Raw genomic sequence first — 25,963 nt, 5'->3', positions numbered from 1 at the left:
TCAACAAGACTTGCAGGCAGGTCCAGCCAACCTGGACTTTTCCGTCCCATTGTCCATGGCAGTTTCGCCCCAAATCAACTAGTCTCTCAGCTCCTGTCTCTTTCCCCGAAAGATAAGCTTCGCCGAGCCGTTCTTGCTGCTATCATGTTGCAGGGCGTCGAGCTACGACTGCATCTGCATACATACCCTTGGGCGGACCTTTGGGCCTTAACTTTCTTTCGCCCGCCACCTCTACATTGTTCCCTTGCTGTTCGCGTCGTAATGTTTTGATACCAGCCTCGTCCGTTGCTTTTGGTTGTCTAGGAACTTTTTTGAGTCTTTGGAGCCAATTTTGCATCTTCATTTTTTTGGTACCTCAAAACCTCGGCGAGAGGAGCATTCCTTCTAGTATGGCTCTTCTTGCCATGAGCCACGATTCTCCTCGACCCTGCTCGCGGAGTAGCTCTCTCAACATCGCCAAGAAGAGCACCCCACGGTCTCTTCTGAAAGCCAACCGGACTGATTCTGATTTGGCGATTTATGATGTCGACCTTTCTTTATTTGACGGAGGGGACGCTTGGAAGGATTTGGATAACATAACGGCCTTGGGTTTAGCATTGGATGCTGAGGAAACAGAATCACCAAACCGGATATATGAGTTCCCACGGCTCCCCTTGGATGAAGACGGCCACGAATATCAGGAATCCGAGTCACCGCAAGTCGATGGCAAGCCGTTCCACAGATGGATGAAGACCCTACAGAAACGGGCACGCCGGCCGCGGGGTTGGGGCCACAAAGGTGTCAAGGAGTCTTTCTCCACGCACTCCGAGGTTGCATCAGGCGCCAACCACAGAAGGTCTTCATCGGATGACTCCTTCGGATATGTGACCGGCGTCAGAAGTGCGAGTGTAAGTCTCGCCAGCGCCAGCGTCATGACGCGACCCAGGAGGAACACGGCACGATCTTCTCACCATGCCAAGACGGATCGCAGTAGCAGAGCTTCAATGTCCGGTGGAAGATTCTCAGAGGATAGTATGTGCTCGGAACGATCACCTATTATGGACCCTGCTATTACCGAGCGTCTGTTGCAGAGACGACGCATTTTGGACGAGCTGATTGAAACGGAAGAGAGTTACATTGGTGATATCAAGTTTTTGATGAACGTAGGTTGCTCGTCTTGACCACTGGGTTCGTACCCCGTCTTGCTGACCTATCCAAGGTCTATGTTACAATTCTTGCGTCCCTACCGACCCAGCAGATGGGCCTTCGATCTTCTATTAACCGAAACCTGACGGATGTTGTTGAGCTACACGAAGATATCCTAGGTGAGCTTCACCGGGTGGTGCCCAACTCCGAATACACCCAGACAGATCAACTACCACCCGCACCAAAGCCAGTCAGCAGGCCGACTCACGGCAGATGGCGGAGTCTAGATTCCGTCCCTGAGGACATAGTAGGGGGCTCATGGCTGCAGACTGTTCCCGGCATGACAGCAGAGCCCGATGTTGCGGCCGAAGTTGCTCAAGTATTTGGTAGAAGAGTACGTCTCGGCCCTTGTTTTGTATTTGATGCCTTTCCCCTGGTGGATGGGGATTCATTCCGACCGCTGACATTCTCAAGATGAACCGTTTCTTTGTCTATGAAGAATATGGGGCCAAGTACGAGATGATGATCAAAGATGTTGCGTCAACTCATCGAATCATGCCTCAGTGGGAGACGTATCAGAAAGGCTTGGAGGCCTTGGCAGCTTCGCTGGGATCAGCGAACCAACATCTGGACCATTCAAGAAAGTCGCTCACTATTGGTGATCTGTTGGTCAAGGTATGTCTACACCGCGTGTGCAAAACTACCCCCCTGCGATACTAACGATCCGAAGCCCATTCAGAGGATATGCAAGTACCCTCTGCTCTTCGCCGAGCTACTCAAGTGCACCCCTGTCTACGATTGTCCCAATTCCCATGCCGAGATTGAAAACGTCCTCGTCCGGCTCCGCGAAGCTACGGCTGAAATCAACCGTGCTACTGATGACCCTTCCGTCAAGTCAACGATGGAGAAGACATGGCTTCTTCAGGATCGACTCGTCTTTCCAGATCAAGTATGAATCCCCTGGGCAATCATCCAATGCTTTACGTAGCTGACCGTACTGGTAGTATATTGATGCGACTCTCAAGACTACGATACGGTCACTAGGACAGATCCAGTTATGCGGCGCTTTGCACATCTGCTGGCAAACGAGAGAAGGCGTTAGTGGAAGTTACATGGTTGCACTGCTTTACAAGGATTGCCTGTGTCTCGCCACTGCGGGTAGATCTGATCAAATCTACACCATTCAAGCTTGCATTGGGTTGGACACCATCAAAATCGAGGAAGTTGACAATGGCCGAGGTATGTGAGATCAAAATACATAGGGGCGTTTCAACCGTCAAACATGCTGACACTATTCAGGATTGCAATGTCACACGGTGCCCTTCTCTTGGAAGCTTGTGTTTGAGGTTGATCACCAACTGTACGAAATCATCATGACGGCCTGCTCTCCTAAGGAAGAGCTTGAGTGGCGAAACCGCCTGTCAAGTTCCATGCCCAGGGAGACGCTTGATCGAACAGAGCCGCCATTCTGCAGTTCACTATCATTAAATATCAAAAGTCTTGGAACGGTTTTTGGAAAACCAGGTGCGTCGCATAGAAATTATGAGCGGTGATGGCTGGTGGACTAACTACAATAGGCACGGTTGCTCGTCGTCTTTCTATCCACCGAGCTACCACCGTTGGACCGAAATCCCCTTTGTGTCAAGTGATTTTGAAGAATACTACTACAATTAGAGACACGTCGACTACCAAAACCGCCTCTCCGATCAACCGCTCCCAGTCGCTCTTGACAACAAACTCACGGGTTCCTATCTTGGCTCCGCCGCGAGCTGATCGAGCCCGTCTGGAAGCCCTGCTCGCTGATGTCTGGAGTCGCGATGTTCTGCCACTCCCCGGCATAACAAACCGGTCCAGGAGTGAACATCTCGTCCGCAGCTCCGCCTCCACTATGATGCGAAAACTAAGCGTCTCGAGCATTACCAATTCCTTCAAGAACCGGTCGGCCAGTGCTGCGAGCACGAACATGAGCAAGGCACACGAGGACGAACTTCCACACGTCAACAACTTCGTCGATGCACTTGTTACGCTCAACTGCGATTTTACAACGCCTTCGTTGAATCTTGATGAGGAGTGTGAGGGCGAGGCCCAGGGCAGGCTGCCCGCCATTCGAGATGAAACAGAACGCGCCAGCAGCCCCAGCGAGCGTTCCCCTGCAAACGACACTGCATCCAGGTGCGGCACTGTCAGAAGACTCGATCCTTCCAAGCTAGAATCACAATGGCAACTGGAGGAATCACAGGCCAGGCCTCCTTCGGCATTGCGAACGTCCTCGGCAAACAGCATCCGAAATCACCACACACCATCACTTAAATCGGCATCCCCAGCCTCGTCCACAAAGGAAAAGGAGAACGTACATAACATGAATTACACAAAACAACCAGGGCTCGAAACGACAGCGCACCACGCGAAGCCGGTGAGCAAGTGGACTAAGGTCAGCGTCATCAATAGGGGTCTTAAGACGGGAGGACTCCGTGGTTTCTTTCGATGAATTATATACCCAGGTTTTGGAGTTGCAAGGCTGTTTGATTGGGTACTTAGGGAAGGACACGCATCCGTAACCTGATTGTTGCGAGCTGGATTCATTTTGTTTTTATTACGGAGACTACACTACACATACTTCACTTGGTTGTCACTCACTGCTCTCTGCATTGGGAGTTGGATGGCTCACAGGTTCATTATGTACATAGATTACAAAGTTGGACGATGCGTGTAATGGAATCAAACATACATACATTGACACCACAGGAGGCCGTCGCAACTGTTGCAGTATTGCTAATAGACCCCGACGTGTCACGGGCACATTAGATACCAAATAAGGTAGTACCTTACAAGTCTAGCGGGTCGTATTGGCATTCAGTTCCTGTCCTGGACAGCAGTTGTCTTGGTTCCAGGATTGCCTCTGATCACCAGGCTTGGTGGTCTAGAAGATTCTTATTGGTTGCGTGTATAAACTTGACGTCGATTTACGTAGACTTGTTGCCTGGAGCTCTGATCTGGTCGGGCCAATTATAACATACTACGAGAGTTGAATTCGGTTGTTTTGTTATGAATGGCATATGAACACCGCCTGACGATTAGTTCAAATCAGCTTGCAGAGGGCGAGAGGCTGCTCCTAGCGTTCCGCTACCGCGCCTGATAGTGATGAATTATCCCCTTCTGTGATGCAATATCCCAGGCAAATCCGTTGAGTTATCATAGATTAGGTCTAATGGCTCCGGGCATTTGATCCCTCGCCCCTAAGAGGGTCTATTCGTGCTGCCTGTTCATGTCACAGCCAGCCCTGGGAAGAGTAGATGTAGCTTGAACGGGTCAATGGTAGCTACAAGCACCCGCCCTGCCTTGCCGTTGATCACTTTGCTACTGGTACATACGTAACCGCATCTGATGCTACCCAGGTACGTAGCCACAGCTCGCCTTGTTTGCATGTTTGGACCTTTCCGTTTATGTTGTCCGGAGGTGGAAACCCACTGGAAGGGGCATATCCCTGCCTGAACCCGGAAGTGACGTCAGGTAGTCTAAAGCTGTGGCGGGGCAGAGAGGCTGTCAAGACCGAGATCTAGAACAGCTGTGGTGATGTCTTTCTTGGTAGGGTTTCCTCCGGAAACAAACTACTTCAACAATAACATACCTCTGCGACCTTTTTATGAAATAGCTGATAAAGAAGAGCGCGTCCATGCCGAGCTATAGTATTGGGATGTCATTTAGTGCGGGGTGGTTGAGCTGACGCAGGAACCCAGCCAAAGCGGGAAACGACAGCACTGAAAGCCATCTCAAAGGCTGTCCAGGCTTGTAAATTGGCGGGGCTGTCGCGTGTTCCCCTAGCTATGACGTAGGCAGAGCAATGATGATCGAATACACGCACAAAGGCAGTTACGATGCAGGCTTGCAGCAATTAGAAGCTTGCAGAAGAGCTGTGATTACCCCTCATAAATTCTAGCCGTGAACTCTCCCTTCCACTGGACTTTCCCCTCCATCCTCTATCTTCTGACATCATCAACAACACAGCACCCCTTCACATAACCACACGCTCGTCTACTTCACTACAACACTCTATCAACCACTCCCCCATACAACAAACACCAACGCCGCCGACATGACGAAAGGCCAGGCCATCCAGACCAAGATCCACTACCAGGGCAAGGAGGATGACTTCGTCATCTTTGTCGATGACGTCGAGACTATGAAGAAGTGGAAGGAGGACAAGTCGGTTCCCATGGTTCAGTTCATCTCCGCGTTCAAAATCTTCGTCACACACAAGTAAGTCAGCCCTATTACCTTGCCCCCATGATTCATTCCGTTTTGTGAACGGGAACATCCAGCGTCTTTGCCGTAGCATAGGCACGTGAAACAGTCGCCAGCCCTGCGACCCAAACCCTTGTGATATTGGGCGGCTAACACGACTGCTCCGACAGGCAAGGAGCACAAGGCCAGATGGACGGCGCTTCCAAAGCGACACTGGAGAATGAGTTTGGCACCTCGATCGATGAGGAGGTTATCAAGCAGATCCTGGAGAAGGGCAGTTCTCAAGAGACCGAGGTACGTGGCAATCCTGAGAGTCCTCTTTATATGCATGCTAATGGGCTGTTGCAGTTCCCCGAGCGCCAAGGCCCCAAGAATGACGCGCAAATGGGTTCGATTACCACTGGCCCACGATAGTGAATTGAAAGGTATTTGGGACTGATGGTACCTCCTCTCATGATGGGTAGAGGGTCGACCCACGGCGCAAACGGTTATTGCATTGGGGATGGATGAGGCACAAGTAGTGTGAGTGCATTGAGACTGGAAACAGGTAGTCACTCCAGTGGAATTAGTGGTAAAGATCTGCACGGAATCCATCGATCATAATCAAAATGTTCCTCAACATATTTCCTGAGGTCTCGACCGTTGTGCAGTGGCCGTGACCCCCAGCAAATATCCATCCTATGGTAATTAAGTGACCATCTCCGTCACGATCATTCGATATATTAGTGAAGCATGGTTCGACTTTTAGCTCAACGCTCCTCGGCTTCTATTTCCTCGGCACTTCTTGATCCACTGGAGTACCTCTCGGTCAGTTATTTCCGCCTTGGCCAAATAACCGAGTGCCACCTTGCCATCATCGGACATCGTATTGTAGCCCATATTGACATGGCAACGAACAGCTTTGGTGCTAAGTAGTGCTGGTATTTACAAACAGGGACTCCGCCATCACTAGAGTGCAAGTCTTTCTCGAGGCTGGGGTAGCGTCTGAAGATCGTTTCACATGCGGTTTGGGTAGGTCTACGAGATGGTCAATGCTACCATGATCCGCAACCAAGATTTTCCGAAACACGACCAAGCCATGAAAATTAGACAGATTTTTCTCGTGGTCTTACTCAGACGGTGTGTGAGGGGAAAAGATGAGGCGATGGAGTTGACATGAAAGTGCGTGTATAGAAGGGAAATGATGGGATGTTTGGGTTAGTAAGAACAGCGAGAAGGGACGAACGAATTGGATCCACCATGCGTACATATACACTAAGCGATCACACGATGAGTAGTAATGCAAAAAGGTTTGCTGAACTACTAGGTTCTGTTATTGACTTCGCGATCCCAAATCAGGGCCTCGTTGGAAGTTGAATGTTGTATGGATATTAGGTATTTTGGTTAAGCCTCGCTTCCTGCTACACGCATTGTCGGGACAAAGGTATGACGGGAAAAAGACCAGCTTCCCAAAAGGAGAAAGGTTGGCTGATCCATGTTTTGTTGATTGTCGAGTGGTGTGCCATAGTCTGCGTCCACGGGTCGTAGGTAGCTCTTTCTTTCTCCAGTTTCCTCCCATCACCCTGCGATCTGCATGAGGCGAAGACTGGCTTTCTCGGCCCAGTTTCTAGTTATCATCCCACCCCATCCCATCCCATCCTCTTGCTCCTCCTCTACACCATGCTTGCATCGTTCTCAAGACCGCCACCAAAAATAACTCTGGAGTTTTTGTTTTGCCCAATACTGTGTTCAAGACATTTGCTTTTCTCTCTTTCCAAGTCGTTCTAGTCGGTGGCGGGAGTGATTCGCGAGTTAAAATCCAGTAAATAAATAAAAATAAGTAGAAACGCCGTCATCCGTATAAATGCCGAAAGAGTTGGTGTTGTAATAATGTTCGCTGTGGGAAAAATGACAATGCAGATATTGGCCTTCGACTCTCTCCAGAGAGAGAAGAGCGAAGAGGGCCATGTATACATATATATATATATATATATACGGTGGTATCCCCTCTGCCCACTAATGCACCACCTTGTAGTGGGAGAGCGTAAGAGAGGGGGGGGAACACGGGACGGCCATGTTCATGACGACGCGTCCTCGCGAGTAAAAGTCTCCCATGACTTATACTTTGCCGCGGCCGCCTCTCTGTGGTAGAGTCCATGGCTTGGCGCAGACAATCTGGGTCGATGTTAGTTTGAGAGAAATTTGCACTGTGGGCAAGTCAAAACGTACCTCGCCTTCACTATACGCCCAAAAGTAAACAACCATTGCCACGACGTAGTAGAGTGCCGAGTTAGTGCCTTGGTAGATCAGGACGGCAGCCAGAGCGGTCAGAGGCAGAACAGCAAGTCGAGCCTCGAGGCTGCGGTGGATAGACGATCCGGCAATAAGCCCCAGTGGCCACTCCCATGCCAGCATCCAGAGGCCCATTAAGAGGTTGATAATTTGCAAGACCGGTACGGGCTTCACAGCCGGGTCGAGGGTTTTCGTGAGGAAATCGAAAAATATCTTAGGCCAGAAGAATCCTTCGAGAGCGGCAGCAATTTGGTCTAACATGGCATGTTAGCAAGTTGGTCTCTGCAACCCAGTCCCACTGGATATCCCACTTACAAGTTGCGGCCGTTAAGGTGATGAGCCTCGCCCAGTGGTTCTTGATAAGCCTTCCCATGTTCGCGGTACTTTCTCAAATAGTTCCTCCGAAAATTCCCGTTTCTTTTATTGGACCCTTGTCTCTTTTCCTGAAGTGCCCAAGCCCGAAACTGTATGCCGAATCTTCTCAAAGTCCAAACAAGCTCCAACAAAGAAGGTAACGAAGGTCGACGGTGTGACGTGTCTGCCCTCTCGGTAATAGTATATAACAACAAGCGGTAGTTCGAAGGGAAAATAAATGCAAGGTAGCCGGACCTGCGGGTTTGCTGTAGAACAGAATTTGTCGATATGAAAGAAAGTAATCGACAAGCGAGTGCACAGCGCTGGCAAGTAAGAACAAAAGAAGAGAAAGGAATAGCCAACGTAAACCCTCGGCCAGCGGGGGTATGAGTGGACTATATTGGAGGTAGGACGGTGTGGCCTCCTGCCCGGGGGGGGAGGGGACAGCGGTGCTCCCGTGGAGCAGGTCCTGACACACAAGCTTTGGCAGAAGCGCTCTCCCTGTCGTGGGTTGCTGGTACCGGACGTTTGAAGCAGTTTCGTTGGAGATCCACGTTCTGATAATCTGATCTATGATGACAGCGGGCATCCGAGCGGCATTCCTTGTTTCCACAGTGTCGGTATGGGGCCCAGCTTGGGAATGATGGACGGGCCTTTCAACCTTATTCCCTGAGTATACGATGTTGACGATGATATTAGGTTGAGCCTCAACGGGACATGGCTCGAGGGCAGCGGAGGGCGCTGTTTGAAGCTAGTTATCTGACGCCGGTAGTGTGTTCTTGTTCGACGGGGCGGAAAGGGTCATGAATGATTTCCGCAAGGATGAGGTGGTGAAGCTTGGATCAGGAGCCGTTCGCGGATGGGGCTCTGCCTTGTCGCATTGGAAACGTCGACGATGATGGCTCGAAGATCAGACGACAAGGTCCTTCACGGGGAGAGGGAGCACTAACGTATGAGGCAACAAGGAGGTTTCTTCAATTACGGAACGGTAGATCGTCAAACATGCGGAGGCATGCGAGTTTTAAGAAGTGACAGGCGTGGGAACAAGTACAGTCTCATCAGCCATGGCCGAGACCGCCATTCAACCACGAGCAACCAATACATGGGGCAAGACTCTGCAAAACGGGGCACGTTGCGGGCCACGACTTGGCCTGCTAGGTCTTTCCGAGGGAAGCGCAGCGGTTCGGACGGGCCTCATGATGTGCAGACAGAGGGGGGATATGCATAAAGCCCCCAGACGGGCGGGGCGGGTACAGAGAGGCATTGGTGTCAATTGGACCTGCAGGCTCTTGGGGGATTCTTGGACGCCGTCGCGGCGGCCGGCGTGTACGAGTATGGGCGGATGCTTAACATACTGCAGCATAAAGTTATTGGGTAAGAGGAGATTCGGCCATAGACGTGGATATCGAGAATAGAACAGATGCGAAAGTCTGTGATTGGGCTGCACGGGCGGTTAGATGTCACCTTGGCAGCCAATCAGGGGCTCTAGTACAGACTCCTGACAGGGGCCGGTCCCCCATCCGCGTCTGCCGCTACAGGGGGGGCCAATTGCCACAACAGGACGAGGTACCTTCTCTACTTGGCCGGCGATTCGTCTGTGCTGTTGATTGACTGCTTCGTTCGATAATTGACAGTTGCCTGCCGCTGGGGGGCTGGAGTCCGTCGCATGTCTGGGTTGTTAATAATAAAAATAACAATGCTTCCCGCCCGGTGACCGTTGCAATGCCACATCTGCCTTGAAAGCCAGATATTATCGGCACTCGTCGACTGCGTCCCATTGTATGATAGATATTAGGCGTCGGAGAAAATAAGGTCGACCTCGTCCTGCAGTGGTGGTGCGTGCTTTCTAGAACCTCGCACAACCCAGCAGTCTAACTAAGCAGGGTGTGTGGTCATGGTGACTCGAGGAGTGGGGGGGCGAGTGGTGGAGGCAGACATGTCTCACCTCGCCAACCTCCTCGGCCCTCAAATCCAGCTGCGCTGAGTGGGAACTTTTTCTTTTCTTTCTTCCTTTTCGGTGCCCAGCTTAACTCCAGAGCGTTCGCCCGTTGTGGCCTCGTAGTGGAACTTCAGACAACGACAAATTTCAGATGTTCATGCCATCTGAAAATCTGCGACACCGCCACGGGGTCGATCAGGCCCGACAAGTTTCGCAAGTGACGATGCTGAGGCAGATTGGGTTTGGAACGGTCCAAACATGTACTGTGGTACCGGCCGGGGCGTCCAGGGATGCCGCATCATCCGAGCCTACCTAAGTAGTGCATGGGTCTGCACACTAAACCGTCTACGATGCGAGGTGCTGAAAAGGGTGACGAGATCCTTCAAAAACAGACTTTGCATAGTCTGGATGACAGTTACTTCTTTCCCAGGATGGGCTTGTTCGTCCTTGTCTCATCATCAACCGGGACAGAAAAACTACAATTGCGAAGCGTGTTCAAGTGGGAGAACGATCCCAAAAGTGTCAGAGTGGATCGCAAAGCCCGCTTCGTGATTAGGGGAGCACCAGCATTGATGTCTGCTGCAGGTTTCGTTTGCCATCGAGCGGAATGATGTGCATCCAAAGTGGAGAGTCGCATCGAGTCATGAAACTGGCCGAAATCAAGTGTTCCTTAAAGATTTGCATGACTTTCTCTGCGCCGTGAGAAACACCCAAGACGCAAGGTGAGAAGCACCAATGCTTGGCCCATTTCATGATTTCGGCACCCAACTGAAGGATTGTGATGAGATGAGTCCGTGATATCAAGTGTCAAGGCCAACGTATGCCGTGATGAGTTGAAGTCTTTGTCACCACGCGTTAGTGCCTCGTGCGGCTTCCACGACAAGCTGACGAATTCGACTGTATCCGAGCCTTGGTGCTGGGGGCTGGTTGGTTGGTTATATTTCCTCTTGGTAGTCCCGATCTGGCGAGGTAAGCGAGCCGAACGGAGCTGATGGGATGCATACCAAACAGTAGATGCGAGAGGTTGCGGTGTAACGGGTGTGCCACCAGCTTACGTTAGTTTATTGAGTTTATTTGTGTCGGCGGTTGTTCGATGACTTCTATTGGACTCGCGTGAGGAAGCCACATGGGAAACTTGGCAGATGTAACCATCCAGAATGATTAACGAACCGCAACGACTGTGTGGCTGGGGACTTTCTCCACATAAAGGGAGACTGACGGCTGTAGTCTCATCGCTATGCTTCTTCAGCGTTCTAGTGGTTCATCCAACTCTGTGGGCTGCATTGGCAGGAAGTGTGATTGATAACGCGCCGGCCGAAGACGAATTGTGCCATATAAAGCCCGACGCTACGAGTCAGCCCGGCATTTGGGCCGCCTTCTTCTTCGTGCACTCGAATCTTACCGGCTAACAGAATCACGAAGAGTAGTCCGTTTTCGGCATCGTCCTCCGGTTGACCCCCGGCGCTGGACACCATTCACCACTTCCGAGTCGATGGCACATGGTATTGAGTGGAGGTAAGTACAGCTAAAGCTAGCATCGTGAGCCGGAGACATGAAATGCTGCCAAGTTATCTCGTCACACGACTAGCTTCCACAATCCAAGCATTAGTCACATTCTGCCACGGCTGATGAAGGAGATAGTGATTTGTACTGCTTCACCAGCTCCAGGCATACGTATTGCAGTAGTGTCGACTCAGTTCAGGATGCTGGCTAGTGATAGAGGGTCAGCCAGCTGATAGAGAGAAAACATAGTTGACACCTCTTTGGCCAGCCTTGTTCTGACCGTTGTTGCGCGGGATGTTCGCGCCCTGTAGAATATCAGCGGAAATGGCGGAATGCCCGAATCATCTAATAATGTTTATTCTGGCTGTCACTATCGGATGAAGACGTGCGCAATTCTCGTCTTCCGTTAATTCAGATTCGAGCTGGAAGCGACGTTGTCAGACAACTCTGACCTCGACCAAATACAATGCTACATCTTGTAGCGTTGGCTGCTGTGTGTTGGAATAGCTGTGTTCCGTCTCCGCATAACCTCCGCAGATATAAGCGAGACTATATTTAGACTATGCCGGTATCAACCTTGGCAGTCAACTCGCCGAGCGAGTCTCTGGTTCTATTGAATTCGTGCAGGCAGCAACTTCAAATGGGAGCTGCGAGGTTAGAGTGCAATCTAGCATTGCCGAGCGTCCGTCCAATGAGGATAGTCCGTTTCGAGAGCTCAAGTCCAAGTAAAGTTGAGTTGGCTCGTTGTTGCCATATATAAAATAGTGGCGTCGGCAACAGTCCAGTAGACCGAGTACTAGTCCACCGGATACTCCTCTTTCCAGAAACGGATCACGCGCTCTGCATCCGGGCCAAGATACTGTGCCAGTTTCTCTCGCCCCTCTGCTGTTGATGCTTGTTCCAGAAGATCCCGCAACCCACTAGTGATATCACTCAGCAAGTTGACCTTATGCTCCGGTAGTGTATACGAGTCAGAACAATATGGAAGAAGACTAGATGCCTCTGCTCGCTTCTGGCATCCTCCACTGGTGTTAAGTTGCTGATGGAAGGCCAGCAGGGTTGTTCCAGCGGTCTCGACAGATGCAACTGGGATGATGGGCATCTCCAAGCCACCAACAAGTCTGAATATGGTCAGTCTTACTGCGAAAAGGAGTTTGACTACGATAAGGACGCGGCTGCCTGCAACAAGGGGGGAGAGAGAATGGAGCGCTTACTCCAGCTGAAGCCTCATCATCGCAGCTGTTGGACTCTCCCCCTCGTCCTGCTTCTCCATGAGAAGGACCAAGGCCACATACTGCCCACCGTTGAGATTGAACAGCCGCTCAGTGCGAGTGCGCGTCTCGGCTGTACCAATGTCTGCCGGCGTCAAAAAGATGGCTCGGAAGACGGCGCGAGCTGCTACACGAGACAGCGGCATGGCCACGTCGTGAGTTTCAAAGGAGGATTCTGCATGAATGTGTTAGCGCCCAAGTGGCTGGAAAGATGGGATATGGGGGGTTGCACTGCCTTTCCATCTTGCAGTGTTTTGCTGCAGAAGCGCCCGTGTGAGGGTAGCCCAATTAGGCCGCTTGCGCATTGAGGAACAGACTAGATTAGTCTCCATAGTCGACAACGACGGCACCACCTTCCTCTGTGTGACGACGGCTGTTGGTCCAGACCTTGACACCGATAGACTCCCACTCGATTGTGCATCAATTGCCGCGTTGAAGATTCTTGGATGTGACGCAGGGTAACCTTAACGCCCCATCTTGTGACACCCAAACTTGAGATGTTGGGCAGGGAAGGCAAGTTCAGTGCAGGTGCGAGCTGTCTCCATCCCTGGCAGGTGCCTTCCACAGGCGCAGTCAGTCTGTACCTACCCTTCCTGTTGATCACTTTTACCCTTCTAAAATAAATTGAACTCAGACTCCGCCTGGTCACATTTTCAGTCGAACATAATGACCAACCCGGCAAGCTTTGAACCAGTCTCAGTAGTTACATTGAGGAAACTCGATCTGTTTCAGATGGGAGTTTGTCGTTGTGGTATAAAACCACAGCCGTCTTCTACGTAAGTGCTTTTACCCCATACATTGAATGTGAAATGTTGAGCCTTTCTCACAATTCTCAACCAGATACACCGAGCGTGGCTCGTAGAACGCAGCAGAAACGACATACAACCATGAAATGAAACGTACGGGTACATAGTCTCGTTGGGAGGGTGCCGCTCGCAAACGCCCATGGAATGCAATCCGAGCCGACACGCAAGTCGCTGTCCACCATCATGCAGGCGACAACGCCGCAGGTGGTGGAGTTGGGGCCGGAGGCAACAATGGCTGTTGGGTCTTGGGATCCTTGAACCCACGTAGTGCCGTCTCGAGAGCCAATACTCTGCTTTCCTGGCGGACCCGGTCTTCCTCACGTTCCTTCTGGAGCTCCTCTAGCTTTCCATTAAGCTCCTTGATCTTTTCGAGGTTGTGATCCGGCTTTTGTGATGACTTCCACCACTCATAAAGGATAATGGTACTAGCGACCGTGAGAATGAAGGCGTCACCAATCACATCGGCAAATAAATCAACGGCCTTCTCCTCTGGCAGTGGTCTAAACTTCCGTTTCCACACATTCAAGATAGTCGATGGCCGCTTCGCCCGGGCTTCGTCCCTCGTGTGGCCGTGCTTCGCCTTGTATTCTTCGTCCTTCTGTATCTGCTCTGCCGTCTTCACAGTGGGCGCCTCTGCCTTCTCCTTGGCTTTCCTTTCGGCCTCGGGGTTTCTCAGTAACGAGACTGACAAGCGCATATTCAGCTGATGAATAGTCTGACCGTATCGAGCTGCGAAGTGCCGGAAGCCCGGGTGTTCGTGAGCTTGGAGCTTAATGCGATTCTAGAAGCAGGAGTCAGTATGATGGGATGGTGCATAAGCCTAGTTACCATCATACTGCACCATATTTGGAGACATGCCGCAAGAATAGACTCGCGAGCTTGAACAACGGCAAAGCTACCATCGTTTCCGCGGGACATGGGTTTGATTTCTAATGATATTGTCGTTGCTTGATCGCTAGGGCATGGGAGAGCGAGAGACGTTCGCGGCATCTAAAAAGGGGCAAACATAGCCAACTAAGTGGGCTACCGAGATCAATCGCTTTGAGCCGCCTTATTGCAGAAGGTAGAGTAGAGATATTAGTTGAAACCTTGAAGTCATAGCTGTGAAGGCCGCATTCATGATCCACAGCGGCGGACCCGCGACAAGAGAACGACTTTAGGCGCGTTATCGATAAAGGCCGGCGGACCGGGGTGGCGGTTTCCCTGACAACCTCCGAAACTGCAACCCATGTACGCGCTGGGATAATTCCGTAGTGTCGTCCAAGGCGGTGCCGTTCCTCACAACACCAATTCTAGATTTACCAGGAAGGCCTGGATGCGAGTTTTGCATGACGATAGTTGTTGCACTTGTCAATTTTCTATTTGCTTGATGCCGTTGCGAGAACTATTTGTTCAGTAAGTACATCCGAGATTAAGGTTTGTTTACTCTTTCCCTGATGTTCCGATTGCCAAAACGACTCTTTGGAGGTTGCCGATGACAGCCTCAGAGTTCGCAGTCTGGAGAGCGACCCTTGCCCCAGCTGAAATTTTGGCTGCGACTATCATTTGACGACGAATTGCCAATATTGAGCATCCGACATATTTCATCTTTCGGGGACGGGAGGGTATAGGAAGATCGAGCTAATATTTACGTTCCCGTTCAGATCAAGGCACACATACTCGGCTCTTAGTTGCATCGGCGCTGTCAACGATGGCCGACAGACTACTGGCGACGAAGCAAGGGACGGATGCCGATGCCTTGTCCCCAAGAGACGCGAATGCCCAATTGCCGCCTCGAGCCACCCTCGAAACCGCCAAGGTGAAAGCAGCCCTGGCTTCCAAGGTTGCCCAGAAGGATAAGGAGCACCCACCTCCGCCTCCGTCCCAAGTATACGAACCACCGAGTTCTGATCGCAAAGATGGCGCTGTATACCAGGTTGGCATGATGCTGGGGAAAGGAGGATTTGCTGTGTGCTATGAGGGACAATTACCCGGAAGCAAGAAGAAGCATGCTTTGAAGATTGTGAAAAGCAAGATGCCGTCAAAAATGGAACAGAAGGTCAGTTTCCAGGTGCTGGGTCCGTTGAAAGGATCATATGCTTACACAACTGTCCAGTTTCAAACTGAGCTCCAAATCCACTCCAAGATGCGACAACAAAACATAGTTCAATTTCTGCGGGCTTTCTCATACGACAGATGCACATATCTCGTTCTCGAATTATGTCCCAACGGCTCGCTCATGGACATGGTCAAGCGTCGAAAGGGGCTGACGGAACCCGAGGTGCGCTTCTACTCGGTACAGATTGCTGGAGCCATCAAGTACATGCATGCCAAGGGAATTATCCATCGGGACCTGAAGATGGGCAATATCTTCCTCGACAAGAACATGAACGCCAAAATTGGTGACTTTGGTTTGGCAGCGTTGCTCGTCACCGGTAGGGACATGCAAACCATTCGTCGCACGACGCTGTGCGGAACGCCCAACTATATCGCACCCGAGATTCTGGAGAAGGGTAAGAAGGGCCATGATCATATGGTGGATATCTGGAGCTTAGGCATTATAATGTGAGATTCTCACGACGATGAAGAACTTGCAAGGTTCATCGCTAACGCGTTTGGCAGGTTTGCCATGCTCACATCGAAACCGCCGTTTCAGTCGTCGACGACGGATGAGATCTACCGCCGCGCTCGAAATCGCGATTACGAATGGCCAAAGACTGATAAGTATATCAGTCTAGAAGCCAAGGACATAGTTGCTACCATGCTCGTCGAGGCAGATCAGAGACCGGATCCTGACGTTATCGTACAGCATGATTTCTTCCTCTCAGGATATGTCCCGCTTCCCGGAGACATCACACCCCAGTTCCGTGACTGCCCGCCAGATATGGAGGAATTCTACGAGGCAGATCTCACGCCACAGAAGGCGTCTCAGAATCTGCGCAATCTGAAGGAGATGTGTCGTGCCTGCGAAGTGGGACCTTGGAACAACACTCAGAAGGTCTACACCAGTACCTGGAGGGAAGTTGCACTGGAGGAGAAGGCTGGATTGACACCAATGATCCCACTTGCTGAGAATATTGTCTACCGACCTTACGATGAAATAAGCAGAGAGCAGAAGCTTAAACAGGTTCCGCGTATGCTGCCCCCACAATCTTTCGTCAAGTCGGAGGACGAGTCAGCAACGCTGGTGCAAGCAGCTCCTTCCGGGCTGTTGAAGGCACCGCCTCAAAGCTTTGCTGCACAACAACGAGCCCAGAGTAGACCAGCCAAGGCGCCCTCGCTGGTACGATCCCGCACCATGGCCGAGATGACTGCGCCTCCTACAGCCAACAGCACGATGCGAACGCGTGTGAGACGGGAATTGCCCCGAAGCAATACGGAGGATAATGTTCTCTCGCAACCCGCAGATGCCGCATCTAAACCCAACTCGATCCCCATGAGGACACAGGTGTCTGTCTCACGACTTCAACCCAGAGAGAAGCCGGTGGAAAAGCCAGTGGAGAAGGTGAGACCGACGACAACGGTTCAGCCGATAATGGAAACGGTTGAGAAGGTTCAGGAGAGATTGCCGCCCTCTGCGCCGTCGGTGTCCAGCAGCTTGGAAACGTTGTTCAGTCCCAAGGAACGCCAGTTCGCGGTCCCAGACACGAAGCCCGATGTTGTACTCGAGCGCTTACGACAGCTTCAAGGCGAGTTGGAGAGGGCCCTGAACTCGAGATCAATGGCTATTGTTGGGAAAGCGGCCACGCCATCACCGCCACACATTGTAGTCAAGTGGGTTGACTACTCCAACAAGTTTGGACTTGGCTACATCCTCAATGACGGCAGCATAGGCTGTGTCCTTCGCAGCATCCCAGGGCGCGGGAGAGGGGGGAAGTCAGTGATGCTTCCCCCATCGTGTATCCTGGTGCGCGAGGCAGAACGACACTGTCAGCGGCGTCATGATGAAGCGTACGCGGATCGTTTCCAGTATGTGCCAATGTCACAGCCGATCCAATTCTTTGAGAACAACGGCGAAGAGGGCCTGTCTAGTGTCTCGGTCCATCCTACGCAGTTCAAGATTGGGGTCAATGCCGATGGCACGCCAGGCAAGATGCCTAACGGCAAGGACATCCACGACTACCGCAAACGCGAGCACCTGATCCTGTGGAAGAAGTTTGCTAATTACATGGTGGCTTACGGCCGCGACCAAGAAACAAACACGGATGAGACTGGCCATATTCAGATCCCGACGATATCAGATCCGAATCTTCCTCCGTGCGACGTCGTGACGTTCTATCAGCGCATCGGCGACGTCGGCTGTTGGGTCTTCGCCGACGGCCACATCCAATTCAACTTTCCCGACCACACCAAGATCGTGCTCGACGGGACGGGTACTTGGTGCCATTTCTGGCATTTGCCGCAGGAGGCCGCGGAGAGACTGGCAGCGTCGGGTGAGCTTGATGAGAATGCCCTCGATGAACGGGCAGTACTCAGCTACCCTTTGCAAACTCTGCTCAATTTTTCCTGCAAGCCTGCTATCCGCCCTACTCGCAATGCCACACGAAAACGTCCCGAGATCAACCCGATGCTCCAAGGCATACCAGCGGCGAACGATTTCCGCCGCAAAGTCGACTTCATCAAGAACGTGGTCAAAGAGTGGGTCACCAACGGCGGCATGGGTAACAGTGCTATGAGTCGGGAAAGGAGACTCAAGTGGACTGGATGTCGCGAGACGGTTCGCAGTGGGCCCAGCAAACACGTTTGGGTCACGATAGGAGCACGATGGGGCGATGAACGCTTCAGTGCTGTGGTAGACCCGAAGAATCCTCACGAGCTGGGGGAAGACGTTGAGGAGCGAAAGAGGATTCCGACAGCTTGAATTCTGATATCACAGTGCTTGGTTGTTGCTCCGACTCCTAGCACACTCGGCTACGGGGAATAATACATTGGGAGTGGGTGCGGAAGCTTCTTGTGCTTTTGGACGCCCAGGCGGATAGACTAAATGGGCTTTGAAATCGAAGCGATTGTTATGATCAAGGAGAGACTACTGCCACAGCAGTGGAGAGTGACAGAAGAAGGTGTTAAGATTCTACGTCGTCTACGAGAAATCAAGAGGCGTTTTGGGTCCCTTTGTCGATGAAGATTGGGCTGGGGATACGTTCATTGCATGGTGTAACGTGTATGGAGTAATACATTTTCATATGCCTTTTAACTGTGTATTTGGCGCAATCGTGGTGCAATATTGGTAGTCGTGTTTTGCTGTGTGCTACGACTTGGTATCGTCGACTTGTTTTGGCTTGCTTATATGTAGTTGTAGATTATAGTGCTAGGTTCTCACCTACCGCTATAGAAGTGGACTTGAATACATGGGGTGCTTAGTGGCTAAGACGATAGAATACTTAGGTGAGTATGCACATGCCAACCAAGCTCACGATAGTGAAGGGAGACAATTTATATGTTGTGATCCATTGCGGCGAAGTTGTCTTCGCTGTATCGAGACCCGACATATCGACCATTGGACCACAGCCTGCTACATGTTAGCATCTGGCGCCGTTTATTTTTGGGAGTCAGATGCGAGGGACATGGGGAAATGCTAGCACGGGAGGGAAGCTGAATGGTGGTGTATAGATATGTAGACGACGCTGGTAATTCCTGCACGGTATGGTCATATTAAGCTTGCGTATGGTGGCTCAAGGTTGGGTAGGGAGGACCGAGATGATGAATAGATCTGTTCCACGAACGAGACGGGAAGTGCACCTTTCCCCGCAGGATTTGTGTAAGTAAATGTGCGATATAAAGCGTCGGGTTTCCCATGACGGACTGTCTTGGTCTCGAACTGCTTTGTGGTCACAGACCAAAGCACTATTAATGGAGCATACATTAGAAACTTGAGCTAACATGAACACGAGCGATACTTCGAAGACTGAAGTCCAAGGTGGAGGGGATGGAGGTGTCCCTAATTTTGACTTTACCGTAAGTGAAAGCAAACCCATCCCCTGAGTATATGGTAGAAGAACTACCTTGTCTTATAACATATCCATCGACAGACCTTCTACACAACCATCAACAACAGCCTGACCACCACCCCCAAAACGCACAACGGAATTGACCCTTCCACCAAGACTCCCCTTCCCGAAGTGCCCATTTCCGCCCCCAAAGACATCTCATCCGCCCTCTCCGCCGCCCACGCCGTCTTTTCCTCCAGGCGATCCCTATTTGAAGTCTTGCGCGCCATGTACCTCATCCGCCTCACCTCGGCCCTCGCCTCCCACCGGTCCTCTTTCATCGACCTTCCAGTCCTATAACCGGGTACACTCTTCCAAAAAGCTGAAATCGAGATGTAAATGACGCTCGACAGCCTCCACTCCTCCATCTCACAGCTACGCCTCCCCAACGAGATCCCCGAGGACACCTCCGAACGGATCGTGAAGCTCCACCATATACCCTTAGGAGTAGGCTACACTATCGAAACATGGAGTTGGCCACTGCTCCTGGGCGTGAGTAAATTAACCGGTGCCCTCATGGCGGGAAATACGCTTGTCATGAAGCGTATTTACGTGCACGAGGATATCTTCGATAAGTTCCGGGAGCGGTTCGTCGACTTTGCTAGGAACATCAAGACGGGACATGCGGCGGACCCGGGGGACAGGTTCCGTCTGAGATAATACCCACTTTGATCTGGCGTCGTGGGTTCCATTTGGCGGTCACGAAACGAATGGAATTAGCATGGATTGGGGCATATTGGATTAGGAGGACCTGTTGAGCGTCGAAATGACGTTGGGGAATAGGGGATATTCTTTTCTCGTACGCTTTGCCAAGTGGTCAAGCGAGCGTTGGATTCCTGCATTTCTCGTGTTGGAGTCTTCACGTCCGTCATGCCCCTGAATTGCCGTCGATGCGGTATTGACTCGTATCAGTCTGGGATTTGTTCAGAACTGGCTATAATTAGCAGCCATCACGGCCTCCCCGATTGCGGGGAAGTAACCTTATGTCGAGAGTCGACCCTAGGGAGCTTAGCATTCGTCCCGAGCCTGCCGAACTGTATTATTAGTTGGGATATACCCTGAAGATAATACGAGCTGACAAACACTCGCGATTGTTGACAATAATTGGTGACGTGTGCGGTTACTTTACACACATGCAACCATTTATCAACACAACAACAGCGTAATATTAGTCCGGGTATGTACGATAAGCGTGTAGTACAGCAGAGGGGGTGGGTTATATGCTCGCTCAACACAAATTTTCTCCATCGTCTTCGAGAATAAGAGAAAAGGGGGAAAAGGGGAAAAAGTTGGAATGTGCCGTCTCCTATCACACCATTGATCCCCGTCCATGAATGGCAGCAGCAAAATGAGTAGAAACGCCAGGTGTGTCGCGACTGAGAGAGAGAAAAGAAGAAAAGCTCAACGATCAGCTCTCTTCTTTTTCAGCCCTGAATCGCACACATGCATATGCAAATGCATCTTGTGTTTGACCCCTTGAGGAAACATAAGGTCAAACCCAATAATATCCTGCCCGTAGTCCTGTCCGGTCAAGCACAGTCCAAGTATCCTCCAAATGCTCCAGCAAGATATGAATTTTTCGCAAACAAGTCTCGAACAGAGCCTTTTTTTTGGTATCCAAGATAGGCCCCTGAAGACTTTTCATCCCCCGAATCTCATCTCCACATAGTAGCTCTCTCGAACCTACCCTCTCCGACGTTTCGTCACGCATCTGGGCCTGTAGTCCCCTTCAAGCTCCTGAGTTGCTGCCCTTCACATAACAACACATTCCTTCTCGTCCTTGTCCTCTTTGTTATGTTGGGCTTTCTTCATCTTTGCGTTTCTGGGAGGCGCGACCTCCATCGGGGTACCACCGCTGACGGCGGCACGAATAGCCGCAAGCCGTTGTTTGGCCCGCTCATCGCCAGCATCTGCAGCCTTGACATACCAGACATTAGCCTCCAATATGTCACGTCGGCAGCCGATCCCCATCTCGGTGAAGTAGCCGACAGCATACTGTGCTTTGACATAGTCTGTAATCAAGTGCATTAGTTACATAGTACATCCAGGGGAGATCAACCATTCAATCCGGCTTACCAAGGTCTGCAGATCTCCTTGCCCACTCGTAGGCTTCCTCTTCGTCCTTCTCCAAGACGGGCTCGGCTCCCACCAGGTACCAGGCGCAAAGTCCCATCATGGCCGCAGGATGACCACGTTCAGCTGCTCCCGTGTAGAAATGAACGCTCAGAGCGGGATCGCGCGGGCAGTTCAGTTTGCCGTGCTCGTAGGCGTCGCCCATGCGGAAGTTGGCCTCGGGGTGACCCAGCTCAGCTGCCTGCGTAAATAATTCGGCGGCATAACCCTCATCCTTGAAGATGTCTTCGCCATAGCCAGTTTCGTATAGAGCACCGAGGTGGTAAGGCGCCGCGTTGTAGATGTTGTCCGCGGTTTCCGTTGCTCGCTTCAGCCATTTGAGACCCTCGCGATATCTGTTTTCGCCTAGATCGCCGGATAAACAGGCCTTGCCGAGTCGCGTCATGGCTCCTGGATGGCTTTTGGATGCAGCTGTTCTCAGAAATTGCACTGCCTTCGCAGGATCTTTGCGGCAACCCCAGCCAAATTCATAACAGAGTCCAGCGCGATATCCCGATTCCGCGTGGCCGTGTTTCGCCGCCAGAACAAACAGCGGGAAGGCTGCATTATAGTCTTCTTTGCCTTTGTTGAACAAGCCCGATGCATACCCATCGGCAAGATAGTACTGGGCAAACGGGTAACCGCCGTTTGCTAACCTTGTCAGGATAGTTTTTGCTTCACGCACTAATGCAGCAGGCGATGACTCCTTGCTATCGCGATACGGGTTCCCCTCGTCTATCCCGTTCTTAGTAACTTTGCTCCTCGCAGGCTCCTCGGGCGTGAATCCCTGTTCCTGGGCTGTGGATATCAAGAAAACAGCAAACGAGTACTGAATCGAAACGTCGTTGGTCTTCTTGACATTCTGCCTGTACATCTCGAGCGTCTTCTGAGCGCTCAACAGCGCTGCATTAGTTCCAACATTGTTGCGTAGCTGAGAGTTATCAAAGGTGATGGGCGCCGGAGCTGGTTGAGGGTATGGTACGTTCAACAACTCTGCATATGATATCGGTCGTGTTTCAGGAGACCTGCGCGCTTGCGAAGATGGGGTTCGACCGTGTGGGGATCGCCCCCGAGACTCCAACTCTGAGTGTAATGAGTAAGCTGATGGGGGTCGGGGCATAGAACTCCTCCTTCCATAGGAGTTGGGGGTGAGATGGCGATTTATGGCCGTTCCCTCTTCCGCCAGGTCTGGATTCGAAGCGTTCCGGGCATTCGCTTCAAGGGGCGCACTCGAGACACGCGGAACGGCTGCCTGGTGATGATAATGTAGCTGAGGCACAGACTGACCCTCCGGGAAGCCTGGCTCGGTGAAAGAGTCCTCTTGGGATGTCCGTTCGGACAGCAACGTACTCTCGCATGCATCCTGGGAGACCGAACTTGCATTCGTTTCCGTAGACGACTCGGTGGTAGATGTCTGCTGCTGTGTACTAGAGGAGGTGTTGGTATCACGGCTGTGTCGATTCGGATCATGGCCATGCAACGTTTTACTGTAGCTCTGGCTATCCTTTTCAGGTGTCGCCGCCCCTTCCCCACGTTCCGTCATATGTCTCATGCCGGAGTTCATTTGGACGACTGCAGGACTTGAGTGCTGATCCTCCCCGGTTCGGTGCGGCAAGTCCACGGTGAACGTCGGTGGTGGCAGCGGCTCGCCCGAGCTCTGCTGTACCGATGACGGCGGTTGTCTCGAGTCCAGCATATATGTAGAACCGTGAGGCGGGGGCAGCGGAGGGGGTGCATCTGGTGACTTGGCATATTCTCTTTCCGTATGGCCCCGCGGTTGACTGCCCTCGATATTCACATTGGATGGCTGCGCCCAATTCTCTGGCTGGAAGCTAAGTCGTACGGGAGAAACGGGTGCGTTTCCCATCCTTGCTTCCGCCATTGTACCAGTTACCAACCGCTTCGGTGACGTATGCTCGTTTGACTCGTGTCCCCTGTATCGTTCTGGGGATAGGTCTGGGGCAGACAGGGGTATTCGCTTGACCGATCTGGGCGGAGAGGACTGGTTCGGAGGCGGCGTGGTCGTCACGGCAGCCATGACTTCCGGAGTTGCGAAGTCAAACTTCGATAAAGAGACGGACCAGACAAGACTTGTGCGCCTAGATCCACGTCTGAGCCCACTGAGCCACGCCCAGTCGCAAGAGCAACCCAAATATGCTTGTTATTGCGCCCGTCTCCTCAGCATCGGCCCTCTGATGGATTCCCTTCTCTCAATTGGCGTCCACGGTGCCTTGCTTTCTCCACAAGGTGAAAAGGGGCAGAGGCAAGGTGATCTGCAGCGAAGGGATCCGACTTGGTGTTCCGAGCAGTGGCAGTTTGGCACGGGGAGAAAATTTCCAGAGCGATGCAGGGTATCTGAACAATAAAACTAATGTTTGAGCAAATGTTAGAACACAGCAGAGCTGAGCTGGTCGCGCGCAAAGCCGATGGCAATGTAATTCGAGGCTGGCGTTAATTCTAGATGTCGCTGGGGCCTAGCCAAGGGCAAGATGACGGACGGCTCAGGATTGAATAATATCAAGAGTTGGGGCAACGGGGGAAGCTGCAGGTGCGCATGGATAGTGCCTATGTTTGTACCTGCCCTAGCGGTACGAGTCGGCTGGTCCAGGCCTGGATGCAAAATCCGAGACCTATTGTTGGGGAGCGAGCTGTCAAAAACGGGTTCGGGGATGATGATGAAACGACCCTGTGCGCGACCGATTTTGGAGAGGTTCGACGAGGAAACAATGAGATGCGGTTTCGAGATCGTCTTTAATGTTGGCGAAACTAAGTACTCTTGTCTGGGGTATTCAATGTACTTCGATGCTAGCTTGCGTGCCCTTACTGACCGCCTGATTCACTGCCCCTTCTCAAATTGAAGAGAGTACTGGTAGAGGTACCGGGGGCTTCGAGCCTACGGCGTATTTAATAATAATAACAAATTGAAGGAAATCGAGCTTCAAGATTGCGCTCTTCGAAAGACGGAATTGACGAACGGTCGCAACGATAATCTGCGAAGGACGAGAGTAGTGAGCAACGTGGACATTGAGTAGAGATGGTGCCTCTATCTGTGATCTATCAGCTCGTCAGTCCCGCGCCAGCCTGCGCCAACAACCTGCCCGGCGCGCCAGTTTAGGAATTCAACGTGCTATCAGTCTCAGCAGCCGGCTTGTCCGTTATTTGTGTCGCAGCGGTATCGATGTGGAGTAGTTCGTACAGTACAAGGGAATGTGGGCTTTTTTGCGTGGAGGAGGCCCTTGTTTTCTATCTCTGATACAATGCATTCAGCACGAAGACATTGTCGTCTGTTGTCACCAGCCTCTCCCAAAATGGTATCATTTTATCTGCTCAGCCGTGTTGTGACTCTTCGCCGATCTCATTGGCAACAGTACTAGTGCCATCGATGATGATCTCTCTCTTTTTATGCCGGTCGGTTTGGGTGTCTGTACTCGGGTTGCTTTCAAAGCGAGAGCTCTACTTACGATCGACAGCCCCACCAACGAGTGGACAGTTCGTAACCACCGTTCGTCAACTTCTGTGAACTGAACTGAACTGATCTTCAGGATTATTTGAGCAGCCTTACCAATCTGGTCATGTGTATTATTCGATCGAAACCGACATGTCCTGCGCAACGACAGAATAGACTATTGCTTGCAGGTTGTTGGTTTCAACTACACAAGTTTTGACCCACTGGGCCATGTGGTGAACCGGGCAAGGTGCTGTGGAAGATCTCAGCCGCATCTCGAAGTATGATACATATGCCAGCCCACTAGCATATTTCGGTGCTATTGATAGGCTTGCCATTACGATTGAGGACTTGATCCAACTGCCGACAAAGTACGACTCATCGGATTTGCTGTGACAGGTTAGGCGCTCCTCATGTTGTTGCTCGAGAGGACTGCCACTTCCTCATTATACAGTGGTCCTGATGTTACCAACAGACACAAAAGCGGAGTCTGGACCCTTGAGATGCACAAATCGTCGCCTACCCTGCCTGCATGTGCATTACCATCTTGGCTAGGAACAACAGCAGATTTCGACTGGTGTATACTACGACCTACATCTGCCCCCGAATATGACTTGAGACGGTCGGAACTCATCCCAAGTCGTCGATGTCCACAATCATAGTAACTTCGTTAACCCTGATGAACGGTTGTACGAGCACACAAACATTCTCCCTGTACGAGGGCCCGCCGTGAGGGCTGCCCAGTCGGGCGGAAACACCCAACCTTGAGCAAAGACCCGAGGGATTGGAACTACTTGTGTCGCCGCAGCCAACTAAAAATATCGAAAGTGTCGGAAATATTCCATGCAGTCCGACATGGGTACAAACTTACGAATCCTTTGAAAACTCAAAATGTTGAGATTTCTCAATGAAACTACATGCTTACCATC

The 25,963-nt window shown here is 51.6% G+C and overlaps 11 protein-coding genes across 11 annotated transcripts; 6 read left to right on the top strand and 5 right to left on the bottom strand.

Annotated features, from left to right (window-relative positions):
* Positions 1-389: 389 nt before the first annotated feature.
* On the top strand, positions 390-3,613 carry BCR38DRAFT_484059 (uncharacterized protein; the record flags this gene model as incomplete). Its single annotated transcript, XM_040863701.1, has 7 exons — positions 390-1,142; positions 1,199-1,519; positions 1,600-1,800; positions 1,856-2,074; positions 2,130-2,364; positions 2,425-2,649; positions 2,703-3,613. 7 exons carry the CDS (start codon positions 390-392, stop codon positions 3,611-3,613), a joined length of 2,865 nt encoding a protein of 954 aa, XP_040717394.1.
* Positions 3,614-5,218: 1,605 nt separating this feature from the next.
* Positions 5,219-5,781, top strand: BCR38DRAFT_340111 (shwachman-Bodian-diamond syndrome protein; the record flags this gene model as incomplete). The annotated part of the gene is made up of 3 exons (XM_040855752.1): positions 5,219-5,382; positions 5,538-5,661; positions 5,716-5,781. 3 exons carry the CDS (start codon positions 5,219-5,221, stop codon positions 5,779-5,781), a joined length of 354 nt encoding a protein of 117 aa, XP_040717393.1.
* A 1,683-nt stretch (positions 5,782-7,464) lies between these two features.
* Positions 7,465-8,011, bottom strand: BCR38DRAFT_456981 (uncharacterized protein; the record flags this gene model as incomplete). The annotated part of the gene is made up of 3 exons (XM_040861989.1): positions 7,465-7,521; positions 7,576-7,892; positions 7,954-8,011. 3 exons carry the CDS (start codon positions 8,009-8,011, stop codon positions 7,465-7,467), a joined length of 432 nt encoding a protein of 143 aa, XP_040717392.1.
* Positions 7,951-8,819, bottom strand: BCR38DRAFT_179883 (uncharacterized protein). Its single transcript, XM_040853924.1, has one exon. The coding sequence runs from the start codon at positions 8,579-8,581 to the stop codon at positions 8,120-8,122; it is 462 nt and encodes a 153-aa protein (XP_040717391.1). The 5' UTR covers positions 8,582-8,819; the 3' UTR covers positions 7,951-8,119.
* Positions 8,820-9,575: 756 nt separating this feature from the next.
* BCR38DRAFT_430228 (uncharacterized protein) lies at positions 9,576-10,810 on the top strand. Its single transcript, XM_040860024.1, has one exon. The coding sequence runs from the start codon at positions 10,190-10,192 to the stop codon at positions 10,481-10,483; it is 294 nt and encodes a 97-aa protein (XP_040717390.1). The 5' UTR covers positions 9,576-10,189; the 3' UTR covers positions 10,484-10,810.
* A 1,420-nt stretch (positions 10,811-12,230) lies between these two features.
* BCR38DRAFT_340338 (uncharacterized protein) lies at positions 12,231-13,037 on the bottom strand (the record flags this gene model as incomplete). The annotated part of the gene is made up of 3 exons (XM_040855780.1): positions 12,231-12,555; positions 12,649-12,880; positions 12,938-13,037. 3 exons carry the CDS (start codon positions 13,035-13,037, stop codon positions 12,231-12,233), a joined length of 657 nt encoding a protein of 218 aa, XP_040717389.1.
* A 655-nt stretch (positions 13,038-13,692) lies between these two features.
* Positions 13,693-14,413, bottom strand: BCR38DRAFT_484055 (optic atrophy 3 protein-domain-containing protein; the record flags this gene model as incomplete). Its single annotated transcript, XM_040863700.1, has 2 exons — positions 13,693-14,292; positions 14,348-14,413. The coding sequence occupies 2 exons, from the start codon at positions 14,411-14,413 to the stop codon at positions 13,693-13,695; spliced, it is 666 nt and encodes a 221-aa protein (XP_040717388.1).
* Positions 14,414-15,201: 788 nt separating this feature from the next.
* Positions 15,202-18,351, top strand: BCR38DRAFT_456979 (uncharacterized protein; the record flags this gene model as incomplete). The annotated part of the gene is made up of 3 exons (XM_040861988.1): positions 15,202-15,549; positions 15,607-16,055; positions 16,113-18,351. 3 exons carry the CDS (start codon positions 15,202-15,204, stop codon positions 18,349-18,351), a joined length of 3,036 nt encoding a protein of 1,011 aa, XP_040717387.1.
* Positions 18,352-19,370: 1,019 nt separating this feature from the next.
* BCR38DRAFT_408362 (uncharacterized protein) lies at positions 19,371-19,777 on the top strand (the record flags this gene model as incomplete). Its single annotated transcript, XM_040858258.1, has 2 exons — positions 19,371-19,445; positions 19,520-19,777. The coding sequence occupies 2 exons, from the start codon at positions 19,371-19,373 to the stop codon at positions 19,775-19,777; spliced, it is 333 nt and encodes a 110-aa protein (XP_040717386.1).
* Positions 19,778-19,816: 39 nt separating this feature from the next.
* BCR38DRAFT_484052 (uncharacterized protein) lies at positions 19,817-20,137 on the top strand (the record flags this gene model as incomplete). Its single annotated transcript, XM_040863699.1, has 1 exon — positions 19,817-20,137. One exon carries the CDS (start codon positions 19,817-19,819, stop codon positions 20,135-20,137), a length of 321 nt encoding a protein of 106 aa, XP_040717385.1.
* A 1,092-nt stretch (positions 20,138-21,229) lies between these two features.
* BCR38DRAFT_408361 (uncharacterized protein) lies at positions 21,230-23,627 on the bottom strand (the record flags this gene model as incomplete). The annotated part of the gene is made up of 2 exons (XM_040858257.1): positions 21,230-21,489; positions 21,554-23,627. 2 exons carry the CDS (start codon positions 23,625-23,627, stop codon positions 21,230-21,232), a joined length of 2,334 nt encoding a protein of 777 aa, XP_040717384.1.
* Between the last annotated feature and the right edge of the window lie 2,336 nt (positions 23,628-25,963).

This window comes from Pseudomassariella vexata (genome assembly GCF_002105095.1).
Source record: "Pseudomassariella vexata strain CBS 129021 chromosome Unknown BCR38scaffold_5, whole genome shotgun sequence".
Taxonomy (NCBI): domain Eukaryota; kingdom Fungi; phylum Ascomycota; class Sordariomycetes; order Amphisphaeriales; family Pseudomassariaceae; genus Pseudomassariella; species Pseudomassariella vexata.
The sequence above is the reverse complement of the archived record's forward strand: the minus strand, read 5'-3'. Positions and strand labels throughout refer to the sequence as shown.

Coding starts and splice junctions, on each gene's coding strand:
- BCR38DRAFT_430228 (XM_040860024.1), top strand. CDS start 10,190: ATGTACTGTGGTACCGGCCGGGGCGTCCAGGGATGCCGCATCATCCGA.
- BCR38DRAFT_179883 (XM_040853924.1), bottom strand. CDS start 8,581: ATGCCCGCTGTCATCATAGATCAGATTATCAGAACGTGGATCTCCAAC.